The sequence below is a fragment of the Phocoena phocoena genome, chromosome 3, assembly GCF_963924675.1.
Source record: "Phocoena phocoena chromosome 3, mPhoPho1.1, whole genome shotgun sequence".
NCBI classification, from domain to species: domain Eukaryota; kingdom Metazoa; phylum Chordata; class Mammalia; order Artiodactyla; family Phocoenidae; genus Phocoena; species Phocoena phocoena.
The window spans coordinates 67,545,965-67,565,629 of NC_089221.1; the positions used below are offsets into that span (position 1 = coordinate 67,545,965).

The 19,665-nt window shown below is 36.3% G+C and overlaps 1 protein-coding gene across 2 annotated transcripts in view; it reads right to left on the reverse strand.

The window, feature by feature from the left end:
- Window positions 1-19,665, reverse strand: part of EDIL3 (EGF like repeats and discoidin domains 3) — a 427,880-nt gene that overhangs the window by 293,613 nt on the left and 114,602 nt on the right. For both annotated transcript variants that reach the window (XM_065874095.1, XM_065874094.1), the window contains exon 2: window positions 2,918-3,046. In XM_065874095.1, the coding sequence (XP_065730167.1) occupies window positions 2,918-3,046 (129 nt within the window). The remainder of the gene's footprint in view (window positions 1-2,917; window positions 3,047-19,665) is intronic.

Genomic DNA, 19,665 nt, shown 5'->3' on the forward strand with positions numbered 1-19,665 from the left:
GTCTATGCAAACACTGGTAAATCTGGCTGATGTCTTCAAATCAGAGGATGCTAACTAGGCTCTTTTCTTTCTCTTTGCTCATAGAGATGCTTTCCTATTGCCTTTTGTGGATATCAGAAGTGAGTTTTCATAACTCTAAGAGGCTGAGAACATCACGGTCTGTAGGTATGTCTGTATAAGGGGGATGTGTGTATGTGCTGGGTGGGTAGACAAAGAGACAGGGAGTGATAGAGAGATATAAAGTATGGATATTGGAGTACACAGCCAGATCAAGAATTAAGTACAAAGAAGAGCAATGCTGCCTAGTGAATGAAGTTCACAAATCTGAGCAAGTTAATTTCTCCAAACTTCCACAGGTAGCATAGGAATGTAAGTGATGTGAGGATTGGTCACAAAGGGAGTAAAGTGTTTTGTGCTTACCTGACACTAGATGCTTTGAGAGGGAAGAGTAAAAGTCCAAAAATGGATGAGGCTCTCTTTGAAATAAGTAGCATCAAGAACTTATAATAAGGCTACTGCAAATTAATGAAGTTTGAGGTAAAATCAAGAATCAACTTTTATCTCTGAGAGTAGCATATGTTTGAAATTCCCCTCTCCAAATGCACTACAATAGAGTATATTTTTGATTGTAGTATAGAGTAATAATAATTTTTAAAGTTAGATCAAAATGCAAGTTTTAATAAGGTGATTTAGAACTTCGTATAATCACAAAATATATATGGTTCAAAAGGCTAGCAGCATATATCTTTGCAAGGATTAATGTTAAAGTAAAAATACAGCAATGGTGACAGTTCAACTCTTTTGTCTTTTATGATATCACATCAAAATACCTATAGCTTTTGAGGTTTTTCTGGTATAAAATTCTAGCATTACACTCTGCTCTTCTGCACTGGTGCTACCCAACAGCAGGGAAACAACAACAGCAATGTCCCAGAAATATTCCAGAAAAGTGGTAGATTTTTTTAAATTAAAAAGGCAGGATTGTCTTTAATGATCTAATGTTCATATATTTTGTACCAATAATTAGTTTTAAAGACACGAAGAAAACAAGGTAGGCTAGATATTAAAGGCATTGCTATTACGTATTTTTATTCAATAAATACTTAGTATTCCCTGATTATATGCAAGAGTTAACAAAGAGGTAGAAGAAATGTGAGGTGTTTTAATAACAGAGAATAATGAATCTAAGTAAAACTTAATTCTATAAGCATTTGATTTCTCAAAGTCTCATTGAACTAAGAGGAATATGGCAGTACATTTAGTTTTTAAAGTGTTGCAGCCTATAGTATCATTCTTCTGATAAAATGACAAATGTTGAATTAATGTTTAAAAATAAGGCCTGAAGTATTCAAGTACTTACTTCAAAATTCTATAAATATACTGGTTTCTTAATTATTTAAACACATTTGCCTCTTCAGTTCCAGATTTGGCTCTTACAAAGTAGCAACAAAAACATTATATACTGCAAATCTAAGGCACTGCCGATTTGGGGTCAGTGGGCTTAAAATATAACTCTTTTTTATGCTATTATATATTCCTGTTGGGAATATTTATCATTCTAATTTTCTTCAGAGATATAGACTTTTGTGAGGATAGCATTCTCATATTAAATTCTGAAACTCACTGTACATATTTGGAGATTTGGTCAAAGTGGTTACAACAGTTTTATTTCTATGGCACTGAATCAAATCCCCTAAAATAACAGCAAGTTAATAAAAGCCTTAAAAGAGAATTGTCTTTGAAATGAATCAAATGAACATAGTACTTTTCAGCAATAATATAATTAACTTTTTCGAGTGTAATACATTCATACCAATGTAACATAAAAATACAAGTAAAACACATTTAAAAAATAAAGTACACTAAAATGCAATTAATAGTGGCCAAAAATGGCTGGTTAGTGGTTTTACTTAATTATTCTTTCATTCATTCAACCAAGTTATTGGGTATTGGGCTCCTACTACACATAAAGGAACTAGTCAGGTGCATTAGATACAATGGTGAGTAACTCACACTGATCCCTTCCTGTAGACAGAACTACTTTTCTTCTTCAAAACTATTTTTGAAAAGCTATGGACATCTCTGACTTTTCCAAGGTTAATGCTGGCTGACTGAATTTTAATCCAATACATGTTTGGTTTCCCTATATCGAACAGATATAGTTCACTTTTTTCTTCTTTTACTGACATGAAAAAATTTTTCTTCCAACTTAACCATGGTATTACTTTTAATCAGAGAAAAAATCTCTATACAAATTTATGTAGTGCTAAATTATTTAAAGTACCGATATCTGCTTAATGGAGAACTATTTGGAAATTATGGAAGCCACCCTGAATCCACAACTATACATGGCAATGAAGTACTTCACAGATGAAAAACATTTTGAAATGTGATCACTGACTAATATTTGCCAAGCGTGTTTTTGAGACTTTGAAGAACAATGCAGCTAGAATATTTTTTCTTTCATCATGTATTTATAGTCTTAGAAAAGTAATGATTAGAACAGCTACAAAATACTGATGAATATTTTCAATCACTAAAATAAGTTCTATTTTATTCAGAGTGACTATCTAACTTGAATAAATTGACTTGGGAATTGCTTTCCAGTGAAAATAAAATTTAAATATATATTAATATTAGAAAAATAAATTTACTATATTCAAGTAGTACATGTAGTGCCTTTAAAGTATAATGTTAATCACTAAAATATATTTTTAAATTTTTTGAGAGCACTATGAATAAAAATATACTTTAAATATAAAATAAAAATGTTAAAATTAAGAGGCCTACAGAGAAGTAAACTAGCAACACGTAAGAATCTTATACAGAGTACCCATAATGCACTGACAGCCAAATTTGTCGGTCACTCGTGAAAACAAAGAGGATAACTATTGAAATGCTTAAATCTTACACTTACCAACCTCCACAACACTAGAACAATTGGGATCTGTGAAGCCATCTGGGCACTCGCAGGAAAAGGAATCATCAGACAATCCTGACACACAGATACCTCCATTTTCACATGGATTGCGATCACAAATATCACCTGAGGAACAAAGAAACAGATATTGACTTTTCTTGTCTTAGGCAGTGAACTGTCCTATTTCACATACCCCACTCTTCCTTTGGTAAAGTCACCATACGATTTAGATTTACAGGCAAGGTAGGCAAGACCCATTTGAAACCATGTGCTTCTAAGAGAGATGGTATGTAACATGGTAACAATTAAATTTTACGATGCAAACACTGCATGTTGAATTGCATACTAAAAGTGATTAACTCAGGTTGGGTCCCTTCATTACATGTAAATGAAATATTGTCTAATTTGTTAAAGAAGATTAACTGAAATATCTTTGGTTGACTGGTTTATTAATTATTCCAATAAATAACCTATCTATATCCACACGCTTTGCTCTGTAACTTTGCAATTTCTCTCGATAAAGGGGTGGGGTTTATTTCTTGATCCCTAGAGTCTGGGCTTGTCCATGTGACTTGCTTTGGCCAATAGGATGTTAGGAGACCTGAAGTCAGCTGAGGTTTGAAAAACCACTTGAATATTTCTGCTTCCTCTCTTAGAACCCTGCAACTGCCCTGAGAATAAAATCTCTCTCTTGTTTGAGAGAGTTGAGAGAAACATGGGAGGAAAGAGAAATAAGTTGTGCGGTAACCAAAACCTAAAATATGTGGCCTTGGTTTTGATACTGGTGGCAGATGGAATCCGGAAAGGCACTGAAAGAATGGCTACAGGAGGCTAGAAAAAGAGCTCTCCCTGCTATATAGAGAGAAGCAGTTGGTAAAACTATCACCTGAGGATACTTGGGTGATAGAAAATGTACCTAATAAACTTCTGTATATGAGTAATAAGATTTGTAGTCAGAATGTTAAAGGGTCACTTGACTCTTAATAGCTGTATCTGATAAGGCACTACAAGAAAGAGACATGCTAAATAAAGAACTGATGATTTTGAAAGTAAAGAAAAGGAATAGAGAGGCACCAGAACTTGTGATAGAAAATAATTTCTCAACTTCAGCCTCTCAAACCAGTGAAAGATCAAATCCAGAGCTTTGTCAGAAAGATGGCCTCAAAATAAATATAAAATGAAGGATGTAGCTACAAGACCTTTGTGAAAACATTTCATATAATTCAGGTGTAGCCTGAAAGAATCTCTCAGCTAAATAAAAAAGGGTTTCTAGAAATCTTAAGGGTGTTATCCCTGAGTAACCTTAAGATACACAAAGTAGCACAAAGTAGATTAAGTCTGGAGTGAAAAACAGGGATCAGAGAGTAATGGGCATGCCTTTATTTATTTATTTTTTAACAACTTTACTGGAGTATAATTGCTTTACAAAGTTGTGTTAGTTTCTGCTGTATAACAAAGTGAATCAGCTATATGTATACATATATCCCCATTTCCCCTCCCTCTTGCACCTCTCTACCACCCTCACTCGCCAACCCTCTAGGTGGTCACAAAGCACCAAGCTGATCTCCCTGTGCTATGCAGCTGCTTCCCACTACCTATCTATTTTACATTTGGTAGTGTATATATGTCAATGCCACTCTCTCATTTTGTCCCAGCTTACCCTTCCTCTTCCCATGTCCTCAAGTCCATTCTCTATGTCTGCGTCTTTATAAATGTCCTGTCTCTAGGCTCACCAGAACCTTTTTTTTTTTTGATTCCATATATATGTGTTAGCATACAGTATTTTTCTCTTTCTGACTTACTTCACCCTGTATGACAGACTCTAGGTTCAATCACCTCACTACAAATAACTCAATTTCGTTTCTTTTTATGGCTGAGTAATATTCCATTGTATATATATGCCACATCTTCTTTATCCATTCATCTGTTTTGTTTTTTGTTTGTTTGTTTGTTTTTTCGGTACACGGGCCTCTCACTGTTGTGGCCTCTCCCGTTGTGGAGCACAGGCTCTGGACGCGCAGGCTCAGCGGCCAGGGCTCATGGGCCCAGCTGCTCCATGGCATGTGGGATCCTCTCAGACCGGGGCATGTCCCCTGCATCAACAGGCGGACTCTCAACCACTGCGCCACCAGGGAAGCTCTGATTTCATCCTTTTACATGTAGGTGTCAGTTTTTCCAGCACCACTTATTGAAAAGGCTGTCTTTTCTCCATTGTATATTCTTGCCTCCTTTATCAAAGATAAGGTGGCCATATATGCGTGGGTTTATCTCTGGGCTTTCTCTCCTGTTCCATTGATCTATATTTCTGTTTTTGTGCCAGTACCATACTGTCTTGATTACTGTAGCTTTGTAGTATAGTCTGAAGTCAGGGAGCCTGATTCCTCCAGCTCCATTTTTCTTTCTCAAGATTGCTTTGGCTATTCAGGGTCTTTTGTGTTTCCATACAAATTGTGAATTTTTTTTGTTCTAGTTCTGTGAAAAATGCCAGTGGTAGTTTGATAGGGGTTGCATTGAATCTGTAGATTGCTTTGGGTAGTAGAGTCATTTTCACAATGTTGATTCTTCCTATCCAAGAACATGGTATATCTCTCCATCTATTTGTATCATCTTTAATTTCTTTCATCAGTGTCTTATAGTTTTCTGCATACAGATCTTTTGTCTCCTTAGGTAGGTTTATTCCTAGATATTTTATTCTTTTTGTTTCAGTGGTAAATGGGAGTGTTTTCTTGATTTCACTTTCAGATTTTTCATCATTAGTGTATATGAATGCCAGAGATTTCTGTGCATTAATTTTGTATCCTGCAACTTTACCAAATTCATTGATTAGCTCTAGTAGTTTTCTGGTAGCATCTTTAGGATTCTCTATGTATAGTATCATGTCATCTGGCCTTTTGGGAAGTCTGAGGTCTTCTGCCAGTGTTCAGTAGGTGTTCTGTAGGAGTTGTTCCCACGTGTAGATGTATTTTTGATGTATTTGTGGGGAGAAGTTCATCTCCAGGTCTTACTCCTCCACCATCTTGAAGGTCCCCCCACAGATTGCTTTATTGCACAAAGAGGATGTGAATCAGATTTAGAAAAGCCCATATAGTTTCTAAGAGAGCTTTATAGGTGAAGGTGCCACCTCCTGGATTAAAAGGGAATGAGGCTTTTCAAAATTTCAAAAAGCAGTGAGGTCCCAACTTCCTTACTGCTTGGTATTTCTTAGGAACTTTATTCCCTTATAGGAGCTTTCCCATGAATTATTTCACCTCTTTTCCAGAGTAATTGCTTTAAAATTTTAGAAAAATGAAAATGGAGGTTAAGATATTTGCTAAATTTATAAAACAAGTCTTTAACTATATTAACATGATAGAGAAAAATACTACATTAGCACTGGAGCATATATTAGAAAATGGAGTCATGAAATAAGTGAATAAATGAATGAATGAATTTTTTTTTAATACTATAGAATTTAGCATGGCTGGACCCTGGAGTATTTGATTGCCAATGGCTGAGAAAGTATATCTATGTCAGATCAGGGAAGATTAAAAAGTGGCATCATAATTTGTAAGATGAGGAGCCAATGAATGTTTTTAACATATATTTTAAAGTTTGACATGGTCAGATCTATTTTAAGAAGACTATCCTGGCAGAATTCTATAGAGTGCCTTTGAAAGTAGAGGTTGATGACTGGTAAAGATATTTCAATAGACTCTGTGTCTATCTCTTTATATATTTAGCTAGTGAGCCATTCAACCATCCCTCCGTTTGTCCATGCATTTGTCCATCCATCCATCTATTCCTTGAGCACCCATTTTATGATAGGTACTGAGGTAAGTGCTAGCCATAAAGAATTAAGACAGTCCTTACAATCAATAAGTACAGAGCCCACTATGGGAGATTAAAAAAATGGGAATGATTACAGCACATAGTAATAAGAGCTGTGATTAGTATACATGATCCAAATCTTAGGACCACAGGAGACTTCTATGCAGATGCAGTGCTGTTAGGTGATGCAGAAGAGGAAGCGGGTATATGCCCAACATTCCAGGCAAAGAAAATAACGTATACAAAGGAAAAAGATCATGGCTTATTCCAGGAACTTCAAGTAGGCCACTATAATTAAAGCATAGACATCTATGATGAGTAGAGAGAAATGAGCTCAGAAGGGTAAAGGCTCTGTATGCTGTACAAAAAATTCTGAAGTTTATCTGTAAGCATTGGAAAATCATAAAAGGACTTTACATATGGGAAAGTATATTATCACATTTGTGTTCTGGAATGATGACTCAGGCAGCATTGCGTTGAATCAAATGGAGTGGTCTAGGCTGATGGCAGAAGGACTAAGCATTAATCTTTTGAAGTTCCAGCAAAAAGTAATGAGGATTTTCTTAATCTTCTTTAGAGATAGCTGTGGACAGGGGAAGCAATGCAGGCACCATTTAAACCCAATCCAGTTAATAAATACTAGGTAATAAAATAGGAAATGAAAGTCCTTCCAGATCACTACCCCCCATTAGAAACAAGGCATTATTGTTGAGATTTTCTAGAAAGAGCCAATTACCGGTTTAAAAGTGTGATCCTGCCACTCTGCCTTTGGTGTGAGCAAAGTAGCACAACTTTGTACAGTCAAATTAACAACACTGCCATCTTCTAACTCTGTTCATTGTATGAAGATCAGTACTAACACTCAAACTTTATTTGATAAGATGTCAGTCATATTTCTGGTACTGTGCCTACTACAAAAAGAGGAGTTCTACATTCCCCAGACCAGGATCTGTTGTTGTAGTAATTGCAACAGATCAAGTAACATTGTAGGTGTTTATACTGATTTATTCACACTGACAGAAGCAATCTCTACAGGAGAAAGGCAAGGGATGAACAGTATCTTAGAGGTTCTGGAGAATATAGACTATATATATTTATCCAAAATCAAGATCTCTCATTCTGATCCCTCTCACTCCTACTGTCAGGTTCCTGCAAAGTTTATTAACTGATGTGAGCTTACCCAAGGTCACATGAGGCCACAATGTCTGGTCCCTTTGCTTATCCCATCATCACGGGGAGTTTCGGTGTCCTAAGAAAACTTTCTTGGTACTTGTGCTACCCTTTCTGGTATTAATACTTTATCGGTTTTCTACCATGTATGTGTGGCAGTCATATGATGCTTCTGTGGTCAAAATGAGACAGGACAATCTGTTCACCTCTCATTATATCTCGTAGATGCCAGCTGCTGTTCAGCTGACCTGTTTTCTCTCTTGTCCTCATACATTTTTTTCCTTCTTTTTGCTTACTGCTTATTTCTAAGAAATTAATACTTGTGAAAACTCATATTTTATCCCCAGTATTGATATTTACTCAGTGTCTTTTTGAAACATAGAAAAGAGGTAATAGGTATGACCAAAATGTACCAGGTAGAATCAAGATGACACTGTGACCAAACTGATGTGGGGTTGAGGGAGAGCAAAAAATCTGGGTTGATTTCTAGAGCTCCTGTCTGTATGACTACGAGGCCATCTTTCATAAGTAAATATAATGGGGTTAGTGTCAAAGGAATTATTGTGTTTGAGAAGTCTGTGGAATATTCAAAATGAAAATGTCTCATAAAGCTATTGAATAGGCAGATAAGCAGTCGGAGAGCTTTTGCTAAAACAGGGATTGTTAAGTACGGACATGAATACTGTATTCCAGTGACAGTCATTAGAGGGAGGGCAGAGGAGAGGAGTGGAGCAGAGAGGAAAGGAGAGGGGAGGAGAGGTCCTTGGGCACACTAACAAATAAGTGAGAAAAAAGAAGGAAGATTCTTCAAGAGAGAAAAAGGAGGAAAATAGTGATAGGTCCTATCCACTACCATATGAATATCCAGTTTATTCACTTAGGGTCTATTATGTCAAGGTCTGCCTGAGATTAAAGGCTCCCACATGTACCTGTGATAGATGGACAATGTCAGCAAAAAACAAAGTTTTGATGGGCACAACAGAGCCCATCAAATATAATTAGGGTTATTAGAGGCTGTGCTATATATCTGTTTCCCCACACCTAATTATCAATAGCACCCTTTTGTCAGTTGGGTTCTCCACAAAGAGTACATCAAGTTTATTGAGAAGTAATGCCTAGGAAAGATAAAATGGAGAGGAAGCAGAAAAGGGCAGGAAAAGCCTTCATCTTGTGATGCAGATCTGACATCTGTGAAAAGGGTGGAGGGCGGTTGTTGAACGAGGATTGAGCAGGGGAGCCTCAGTCCATAGTGCAGACTTGACAAAGTCTTAGCCAATCTACCAGGGAGCTCCAGAGCAAAGATTACACTTTGGAGGAATCCTCCAAGGGCAGAAATGACCAGGCACTATTGCCCTTCCTGTGTTCAATCATTGGCTGGAGGAGGCTCAAGGCTCAATCATAAGGCGCAAGTGGGATCATGAAAGTGCTAGAGAAGAAGGTCACTGGAAGCTAATTACATTCTTTGCAGCCAAACAGCTTGTTCTTTCTTGAAAGGATATTGGAGCCATGCACCTCCACTGGTACCATAGTCCCCTTTCACTCTCAAAACTGTCCTGGTTTGGATAAGTTACATAGTTACTTTTGTCAAAACCATCATATCTTAGCCTGCTTTTTTTCTCTCTACACCCACTACCTCAGTGGGTGGTACAAATGTAGGCTGATACCTTAAGTAGAAACAAACCCTCTCTGGCTAAAAATTCAAGTCTAATTAAAATGCACTGTAGGAACTTCTGATTCCCTGTCATTTCAATTAATCTGAGAAAGCATCAGTTTAGGTAAGAATCCTGATTAAAATGCAATAGACTTCTGGATTTCAAGTTTTGTTGTCTGTTTGTTTGTTTCCCAGTGGATGTACTGGTTGAGTCTTAAAACTAAGATGGCAACCAGTACAAGAAGGCAGGCTCAGGAAAGGAAAAGAGGACAATACACGCTTTCATGGTTCTTTATTTCACTGTCAGCAGGCTCCTAAAATATACCTCCGCATATTGTAATCTGTGCGCAGTGTTATACCTTGATGCGTCTTGGCTGGCTGGCCTCACCTGCTTTAGATTAGGACAGATGTGTTTAATTTGAATCTAACTATGTTTTATGATTCCATCTGCAGTTTATGGCAGACTCAGGCAAATTAAGCTGATGCCGACTTGCCTTTTGGCAATAGAACGAAGCAACTGTTTTTCCCAGGGGCAAGAAATCATTGCAGGCTAAATTTAACTTTCCATTTGCCTCCTCTTCCCCACCCCCTTCCCCCGCTCTCCAGGGTTCTGCTTGGACTGGAACCATCCTGTCTGTGGTCAGTGTCCTTTCATTCTTCTCACTGACCCACCACCTGTTCAAGGTGATTCAGGGACTGTCTTATTTCACTTTATCATCAATTTGCCTGAGCTTTTAGCCTGGATTGCAAAGTGTGTATGAATTTATAAAATATATAGCACTGCCCAAGACAATGCAAATAAAAAACCCCAAAACACTAAAAGTTGTACCATTATGATCGTGGTTGTGTTTTTTCTGTGAGCTCAGTATACAATCGTGCAACTTGTAATGCCAAGTAAAGGAGAAAATTCTATGTTGGCACTACTCTGGGAATCAGGTGGATAGAACAGCTAATTTCTCTCATTGATATATAAACTCTTGGATGGTGTATGCACTCAGTTTTCTTTATATATTACTGCCTATCTCCAGTTCACAGATTAGAGGGTCACTGATCCAGTTATCATTATTGATATTCCAGCAGCCACATTAGACATTGGGAATGCAGCTTAGATGAAGACATATGGCTCCTGCATTCCTGGAATTTATAGTCTAGTGGAGTGGATGCATAATGAAAAACTTAACAAATAAATAAGCAAGGTATTAACCACTGTAATAAAAGCTATGTTAGGGGTGGGGTGGGTCAGCGAGTAGAGAGAACAAACTGGATGAAAAAGGCTGTAAATAGAACTGGTTGCTTAAGATAGCCAGTCAAAAAAGGCTTCTCTGAAGAGGTGCCACTTGAGCTGAAGGATGAACATTAGTTAGTCATGTTAAAACCTAAGGAAGAGTCTTGTAGGCAGAAGGAATGGTAAGGGTGTAGCCCGACTGATAGGCAAGACAGTGATGAATTCAAGAAATGTGAAGGAGGCCGAGTATCTGGAACACAGTAACTAAGTGTCACTAAACTTATTTTGTCAGCAACACAGTTTTAGTAAGAACCAAGTTATAATTTAGAGCCTTACATTTAATTCTCTGTCATGATAATCAAGGACATTTCTGCTAAGTTTATTCTTCCTATGTTATCAAACACCTACTGAAAATATATTATTGTATTTACATATAAATGTACTTGTGTATTTATACATTGATATATTTTTTAGATATTAATATATTTACACAGTATTGCTAATGTACTCCTGTATTTACATAGTATTGTAAATATATTAATAATTTATTTGGATGAATGCATGCATCTCCATTTTCTCTGTTCCTTTAGCAATGCTAGAAGCCACCTAGAATATGTCTGTACCTTCATCCCTGCCCTCTGTTCATTTCTGAAAAAAAATTGGTGTACAGATGTAAAATTAAAAACAAAAAAGTAGTAACATATCTCTCAAGCATGTAACTACACTAACACAAGATACTGTTTAATTTCTTCAACATCTCTGCAAATTAAATGTGAAGAATATTACAATACATATTTATATGTGGTAAAGTAAAAGAGACTATATTTTTGTTTGTTTTACTTTTTGATCTTTTTTAATGGAACCATAATTGACATCCAATATTGTATTAGTTTCAGGTGAACAACAAACACAGTGATTCAATATTTTTATACATTACAAAATGATCACCGCAATAAGTCTAGTTACCATATGTCACCACATTACAATATTATTGACTATATTCCCTATACTGTACAGTTATATCCCTGTGACTAATTTATATTATAGCTGGAAGTTTGTACCTCTTAATCCCCTTCATCTATTTCACGCATCCTGCCACCCTGTTCTCTGGCAACCACCAGTTGCTTCTCTGTATCTATGAGTCTGTTTCTGTTTTGTTTCATTTGTTCACTTGTTTTGCTTTTTGATCCACAGTTAAGTTAAATCATATTGTATATGTCTTTCTCTACCTGACTTATTTCATTTAGCATAACACCTGCTAGGTCCAAGCTTACACGGTCAATTAATCTATGACAAAGGAGGCAAGAATATTCAATGGCGGAAAGACAGCCTCTTCAATAAAGGGTTTTGGGAAAACCGGACAGCTATATACAAAAGAATGAAACTGGACTACTTTATTACACCATACACAAAAATGAACTCAAAGTGGATTAAAGATTTAAATGCAAGACCTGAAACCATAAAACTCGTAGAAGAAAACATAGGCTGTAAGCTCTTTGACATCATTCTTAGCAATATTTGGGGGCGGGGGTGAGATGTCTGCTCAGGCAAGGGCAACAAAAGCAAAAATAAACAAATGGGACAACATCTAACTAAAATCTTCTGCACAGCCAAGGAAACCATCAACAAAATGAAAAGACAACCTGCTGAATAGGAGAAGATATTTACAAATGATATATCTGATAAGGGGTTGATATCCAGAATACATAAAGAACTCATGCAACTTAATATCAAAAAAAAAAAACAAAAAGAAAAAACAAAAAACCTGATTAAAAAATGGGCAGGGGACCAGAGTAGACATTTTTCCAAAAAAAAAAAAAAAGACATACAGATGGCCAACAGGCACATGAAAAGATGCTCAACATCACTAATCACCAGAGAAATGCAGATCAAAACCACAGTCAAAGCCACAATGAGATACAAGAGACCATTTAAATTCATGCTCCACAACCAGGACAATGCAGGTCTGTGTACTACAACCTCATCTTCAGTTTATTGCTCTCCTACTGAACTTGGCAGCTATACTATCATTTCATTTAAAAACGGAAAGAAAATAAAAGTTTTGTCTTCAGTCGCACAAGCTAGATTTTGAACCAACCTGTAAACAGAGTACTTGGCAAAATGAGCCAATTCTAGTACACAAGTGAGCAATAACTAGTTAAAATGAGAATTTGCATACTCAACCTGGTAAAAATCACAGAAAATGTTAGCACCCTTACGACTTACTGCCAGTGAAACTGTACAGAACAAAATAAATGTCACTTTGAATCAACAACAGGCCTCTCAATTTACTTTGGTGCCTCTTGAGGCACCTTTTATGCTGAATATTGAAATTTTATTTGTTGTATGCTCTAATGAGTCTGATGAATAGATTTTGATTTTAAAGCCTTCTTTCACAAGCTAAAGCTTGATAATGTGTCCAGTTATAAATTTCAAAAAAAAAAATACAATTCAAAAGGTATGATGTGATTGTTAGCTTCATTTGTGCTTTAAAACTAAATTTTAGTTGATATTTCAGACCATCCTGCAATTTGGAAGAGTAGAGAAGGAAATAAGATAAAAAAAGCCAATAAGAATAAGTTTATTCACGTTGAGAGGATCTGTCATTTTACCAGAAAATCATGAGACATACTTGTAATAAAAGACCATCCAATTCTACACCTTAATGTTCACAGCGCCCCCAAATGACCACGGTGCAGTCATAGAAGACACAAATCTAATGAATGAACAAAGAAACTTTGTAGATTCACTGAGCCATACTAAAGCTAATTTAAAGCAGGACGTTTCTTAGCTGTTAGCCTGTGGTTTATCCCACTAATTTTAAAGACATTTTTTCTTTTTAGATAACTTTTTACTGCTAAGGAAATACAGTACTGAATAGAATTAGAAGAAAATCAGCAATAATTTTGAGTGTTGCCTATTTGAATTGTACATCCTTTAACACACAGCTTTAATCAAGGCTAACTGCTTGAAAAGACAAAGATATTTTGGGCTCTACATTTTGAAAACAAGTCTGTTGGCATATTTTGTATTTTAAAACACTCCGGAGAGTCCCTTAAAATAACAAAATCTAGAGTTTTTAGAATTGAAAGGAACATTAGAGATGATCTAATCTGGTGGTTCTCAAACTTTGCTGAATATTAGAATCACAGGGAAGCTTTTAAAATTCCTGATGCCCAGTCCAATTAAGTCAGAATCACTGGGGTTGGAGCCCAGCCCTCCACATTTTTTAAAGCTCATCCAAAGATTTCAATTATTAAAGAAGAAGGAAAACGAATAAGAGAAAGTAAGGAAAGAAAGAAAGAAAAGGAGGAGGAAGGAGAGATGGATGGAAGGAAGGAAGGAAGTTTGTATTTTCCTACCTTCAGTTGAGAGGAAGGCAAAAGAGGAAAGAAATTTATTAGACTAGCTTTCTTTGTTGGTTCACTATGAGTTGTGAAAAAAATATTTGCAGGAAACTAGAATCAGCAAATTGAAAATAAAGGCACACAGCATGTTAGGGAGAATAGAACAGATACTACTACTAACGTATATTGAATTTCCATAGAATACTTAGCTGGATTTCATAAATCACCAGAAAATTCAACCATATAATGGAATTTCCAAGTGTTTTTTGACTATATTATTTCTACCTATGAAGAATATCTGTCTAGTTAATATAAACTGAAGTCCATTTACATGACATTAAGTGATAATTGCTGCACATATTATGGGGTCCCTGACAGACAATTACCTGTTCTTTAGAGTCTAACAAAAGGCACAAATAAGTTGACAAGTAGTTACCACTACATGTTAGGTCTATGAAAAAGGAAATGCCTGATGCCAAAGGAGCACAAGAGGGGACACCAAACTCAGCACTGTGAGTTAGGAAGCCTTCCCAAGGCAAGTGATCTCCAATTTAATACAAGAGGATTAGCGAAAACCAGCCAGACAAAGGGGTGGGACCAGAAAGACCATGCAGAAGGGAAAGCATGTGCAGACATAGGGAGAAGAGCCAGAGCACGTGCTTAAGAAACAGGATGAAACTGCCTTTAGCTAGAGAGAAGAGAGAAAACAGAAATGGCAAGAGATAAGACTGAAGAATAGGCATTGCCCAGGGTATGCAGTGTCTTTAAGACACTCCTAAGGAGTCTGGGCATTCCTGAGCATAAAGGACAGCCATTTAGGGGTCTAATCAGGAGGGTGACATGATTTGAACTTCAAATAATTCACCCTGGATGCAATGCAGAGAATGGATTACAAGGAGGCAAAGTCTAAGAGTGACAGACCAGTGAGGAAGAGGCAAAGTTTATTCTGGCACAATGGATGGCCAGCTTGCATCAGAGTACTAAAAACTAAATGGAGAGAAGTGAATTCCAAAAGACATATTGAGAGACAAAATTTATAGATCCAATGTGATGGTTGAAAAGAAAGAGAAGAACGAAGGAGGAAACTCATACATCAAAATTTAACAAAAAGCTCTGCCTTTCATTTTGATGGAAAATATGGTTTAAGGAGCAAGTTTGGGGATGGTGGTGAAGGGGGATGATGAATTCTCTTTTGGAAATGCTTGGACTGAAATGTCTATAGACATCCATGTGGAGATATTTAGTGAGAAGTTGATATTATGAATTCGAACCTGTGGAGAAAGATTCAGTTTAGAGATAGAGAAATTAGCATAAATTTGATCTTTTAAATCATGGGAGTCTAAACAAAAATTCTGACAGGTGTTTTTGGAAACATGGTCTAGAAGCAGACACATGTTTCTACCTTGTAAACTCTCTTAGGTTTGGAATCAACTTATTCACCAAATTCTCCCCGTGCCAAAGATCAGTGCCTGGCATATAGTCAGTGTTATTCAAATAAAATGTTACCCAAATGAAAATGGGGTGGGAGACAGGGGCGGGAAGTGTATTTAAGATGGCAGAAACCTGACAGTGTTTGGTGCTGATGGGAAGCAGCCACCAGAAGAGAAGAAGTTAAAGATGCCATAGAGAAGGAATACTCAGAAGAGTAGGGAGTGAGAAAACACTATGAAGGGTGGGCTTCAGAGTACATGTGGAAAGAATTACCTCTGGTGTGAGGAGGGAGATGACAGAATATGAAGTTTCACCTGGATGCCTGTATGCTTGTAGATGCTGTTAGACAAACTGAGGGAGCTCCTACCTGGTGTTTTCTCTGTGTAGTAGGGCTGGTGAAAATGTGATGGGATCAGAGGGTTGAGAAGAGTAGAAAGTAAGTAATATGTACCTGCAGTAAATAGAAGGTTGCTGCCTGGAAAAGCATAGAAAAAAAGATTGAGGGAAAGCACTGAGGGCCTAGCTGGGCTTGGAGTCAAAAACTGATAGTTGCAACATGTACCCAACCATGTGTCTGGTTAGAGGACAACAGCTAGTGCTCGTACAGGAAGGAGATACCCTGATCCAGCTTTGTTGTCTTACCAGATAGGTGTGATGAAGGTCAACAAAACGAAGGAGTGACACCTGACTGCTTTGGATTTGTTTTTTAAAGATGCATAAATAAGATAGCTTATTGCATTTTATGCTCTAAGATTATATATTTTTATAATTATGCAAAAATTATAAGCCCAGTTAATTGTTCTTTCAGACTATCGTAGTTCTTCAGTTGACAGCAAAGGACAAACTAAAAGATAGAATTTGATTGCTTTATATAAATAATGCAGTACGTCATGATGATAACACTTAGTCCATCAATCTTTGTCAAGCGCACAAACTCACACTGACTTTACAAAAACAATCAGGTGACACAAAGAAGATGAAATCCAGTGCCATGTCCAACGGTGGAAATTTCACATTGCCTTATTATTTAGATCTTAGAATGTGAATTCTTCCTTTTCTAAATGTAAAGGCTCATGGCCACAATAGAAACATAACCTCCAAGGAAAATGAGTAGGAAAACAAATTGGCTACATTGATCACCTGTTAAGCATAGTGACCCAAAGAAACAATGAGACATTTTATTAATCACTAAATAACCCATTTAATCTTTTTTTTTTTTCAGGTAGAAAGGATATGCCATGTTAAAATTACAGAAAAAATTTGCGAAGTCTACTTTTGTGTTTTATTTAGAATCTTCGTTTAAAAAGTCATAATTTAAGACAGCTGTAAAATGATAGTTTCAAACTACAGCATGTAAAAGCTGAAGCAATATATTTCACTGTTTTAAGGGCAGCCCCAACTAGTCACTGCTAGAATGTTTAAAGTAGTCAATCATCTCATTACATAACATACTTATAAACTGTGCCACTGACCCTGACTATATATGTTCATCCATTTGGTGGGTGGAGAAAAGAAATCACAGAAATTAAAGCTAGTCCTCCTTCAACTAAAAATAAGCGACAGACACCTATCTAATTTACGGAATGTAAGTCATATTTTGAAAGTCTGATTTAGATCTTGATTAAATTTCGTAAAAAGTGAATGATTTCATATTCACCTTTTACAGCAATATTATCACATGAAAACAACACTTTATAGAATAGTTGCTGAATGCTCTAATTCCAGATAATCTCTCACATTTCAGAATTTATACCTTTTATCCACAGACAAAACAGTCTTAGCCTATCACTTTGATAGGTCACTCTCTGTAGACAGCTTCCTGATAAACATGACAACAAATGAGCTCTTTAATTCTTTTAACAAACATGGAATCTGCTATTCAGATTTAATGGCTATATGGCCAATGTGTTTTCTTAAGGCAGGGGAGTTCCTGACAATTAACTCAGTGGAAGTCAGAAATTGTGGGTGCTCTTGCCATCTTCCCAGTTTTCATCGGGTATCAGGTTATTGCTGTTAGCACACCAATTTGCATCTTTCTAGGGAACAGCTTGATTGTAAGGAGGAAAGTAAAATGCCCTTTCTTCAGGAGTTCTAGATGCCTTAATGGAACTCCATTTAGAACATTAGTGCTTTTATACTAAAAAAGACCAGGGAAATAGTTCGGAAGTAAGACTGTGTTATCCCTCTGGCCTACCAAATAGAGATGTGACTTGCTAAAAGAAGCCACTAAGCACAGAAATGGACAAACCTTTGAGAAACTGAATGCATTAAAAAACCCACTGTCTCTATTTTATCAATAGCCTGGATTCTGCTTTGGATCACACAGTGTGAGGTCTTACCTGGTATTCAATCTCTGTACCCCTCCTGTCCTCATTGTTGTGATCATTTGATACCTACCAGCACCTTCCCAGTCCCTGAACCAGCCCTGATCTGAAATGGGAGGGTTTTATGCAGCTCTGGCCGAGGGCTCAGAATCCAGCATCAGTTTATCTCTGCTATTAGTGAAGCTTTGACTTTGTCTCCCTTTTCTCGTTGGCTGAGTTACTGTCTCTGCAATTTTGTCAGTGACTCTCATATAAGAATGGTATAAACGCAGTTTAGAATAATCTGCGGTATGGGGCTTCAAACTACATAAACCTTTGGGAAACTCCTTGTCCCAAGCCCCATAGAGCTCCCTTTTGACATAACTGTCTTGGTGACATAACTATCCTTAGTCCTAAAATCGCGCAACCTGTTCCTGAGTTTCTTTTTTTTCGGATACAAATTACCTGCTTCCTTAGATTTCCATATTTCATATATCCTTTGATATTTTTCATTCCACTACTCAGCCGATCTGTTAGAACATTTCATTATTTTATAGTAATATTAGTTAATATTTTTGTGCCTTATGTGCCAAACATTATACTAAGTACTTTATGAGTATTATATCACTTAATCCTCATAATATCCCTACGATAAACTTTGCTGATATCGTTAATAAGCCTCATTTTATATATGAAAAATTAAAATTTACTAAAGTTCCAGAATTTACCTAAAGGCATAGAATAACAATGGCAAAATAAAATTCACATGTAGTCAGCATGGCTTCAGAAATAAGAAACTACGTGTGTTGGGATGGTTTTCCTTGCCCTTGTTTTCCTTCATCTTTCTGTTCACCACTTCAAGTTCTTTATCTTTTTCAAATTCTTTTCATTCTCTGACTAGAGGCCAATTATTTAGTATTATTGTGTGTTGCCTACCTTCTCATCTTTGGATAATTTCAGCCTCTTGGAAAATTATGTGGATGAACAACATATGAATCATTGTTTGAGTCAATGATAGCAAGTACTAGAATAATATCTGGTTTATAGTAGGTTATATATATATATATAGGCAAAGAATCTCATATAGTTACATTTGAATGAACTTATGTATAAGCTCTCTTATCACAAGACATACAATGATGACAAACAATTACCTGAAAATAACAAAACACTTGCAATAGAAATAAAGCTTTTAGAAGCTTGAAGTAGCATATATCAGCAGTAATTTGCCTAGAAAGAGGTCATTGTCCCTCCTATTTAATGACAGATATAGATTAATAATCACTAAAATAGAGCTAATAACAGGAGTAATGAATGACTTCTGGTCTGTGTGGCTTATGATTGTTTTTCTTCAAGTGTTGAAGGATATTTTAAGGAATAGAATCTCTTGTGCTTTTTCTCCATGTAAACATAAGTCCCCTCTGAATCCCTGTTATAGTCAAGCCTACATATGAAAGTAAAATCGTTCATCATTGAAAACTTAAGTATAAGAGCATACAGATTTTTAAAAATGCAGTTAACATTTCAGACACTGATATCACTCTCATTCTATTGATGCAGTCTGTATTGTATACAAACAAGCTCTGAACATAAAGTTTTTCTCTTAGGTTTTAAGATAACAATAATGATAACCCCTCCATTTTTTTGATCACCTACTGTGATCTAAGCACTTTCATTTTTAGAAAAAAATTAAAACAATTGCCTATATATTCAGAGCATTTGAACCCTGGCAATATAATTCAGGACCCTGAACTACTAATCACCACTTTTTAACATTCTATGGTAAAATTCAACATTTATTTTCCTAATTC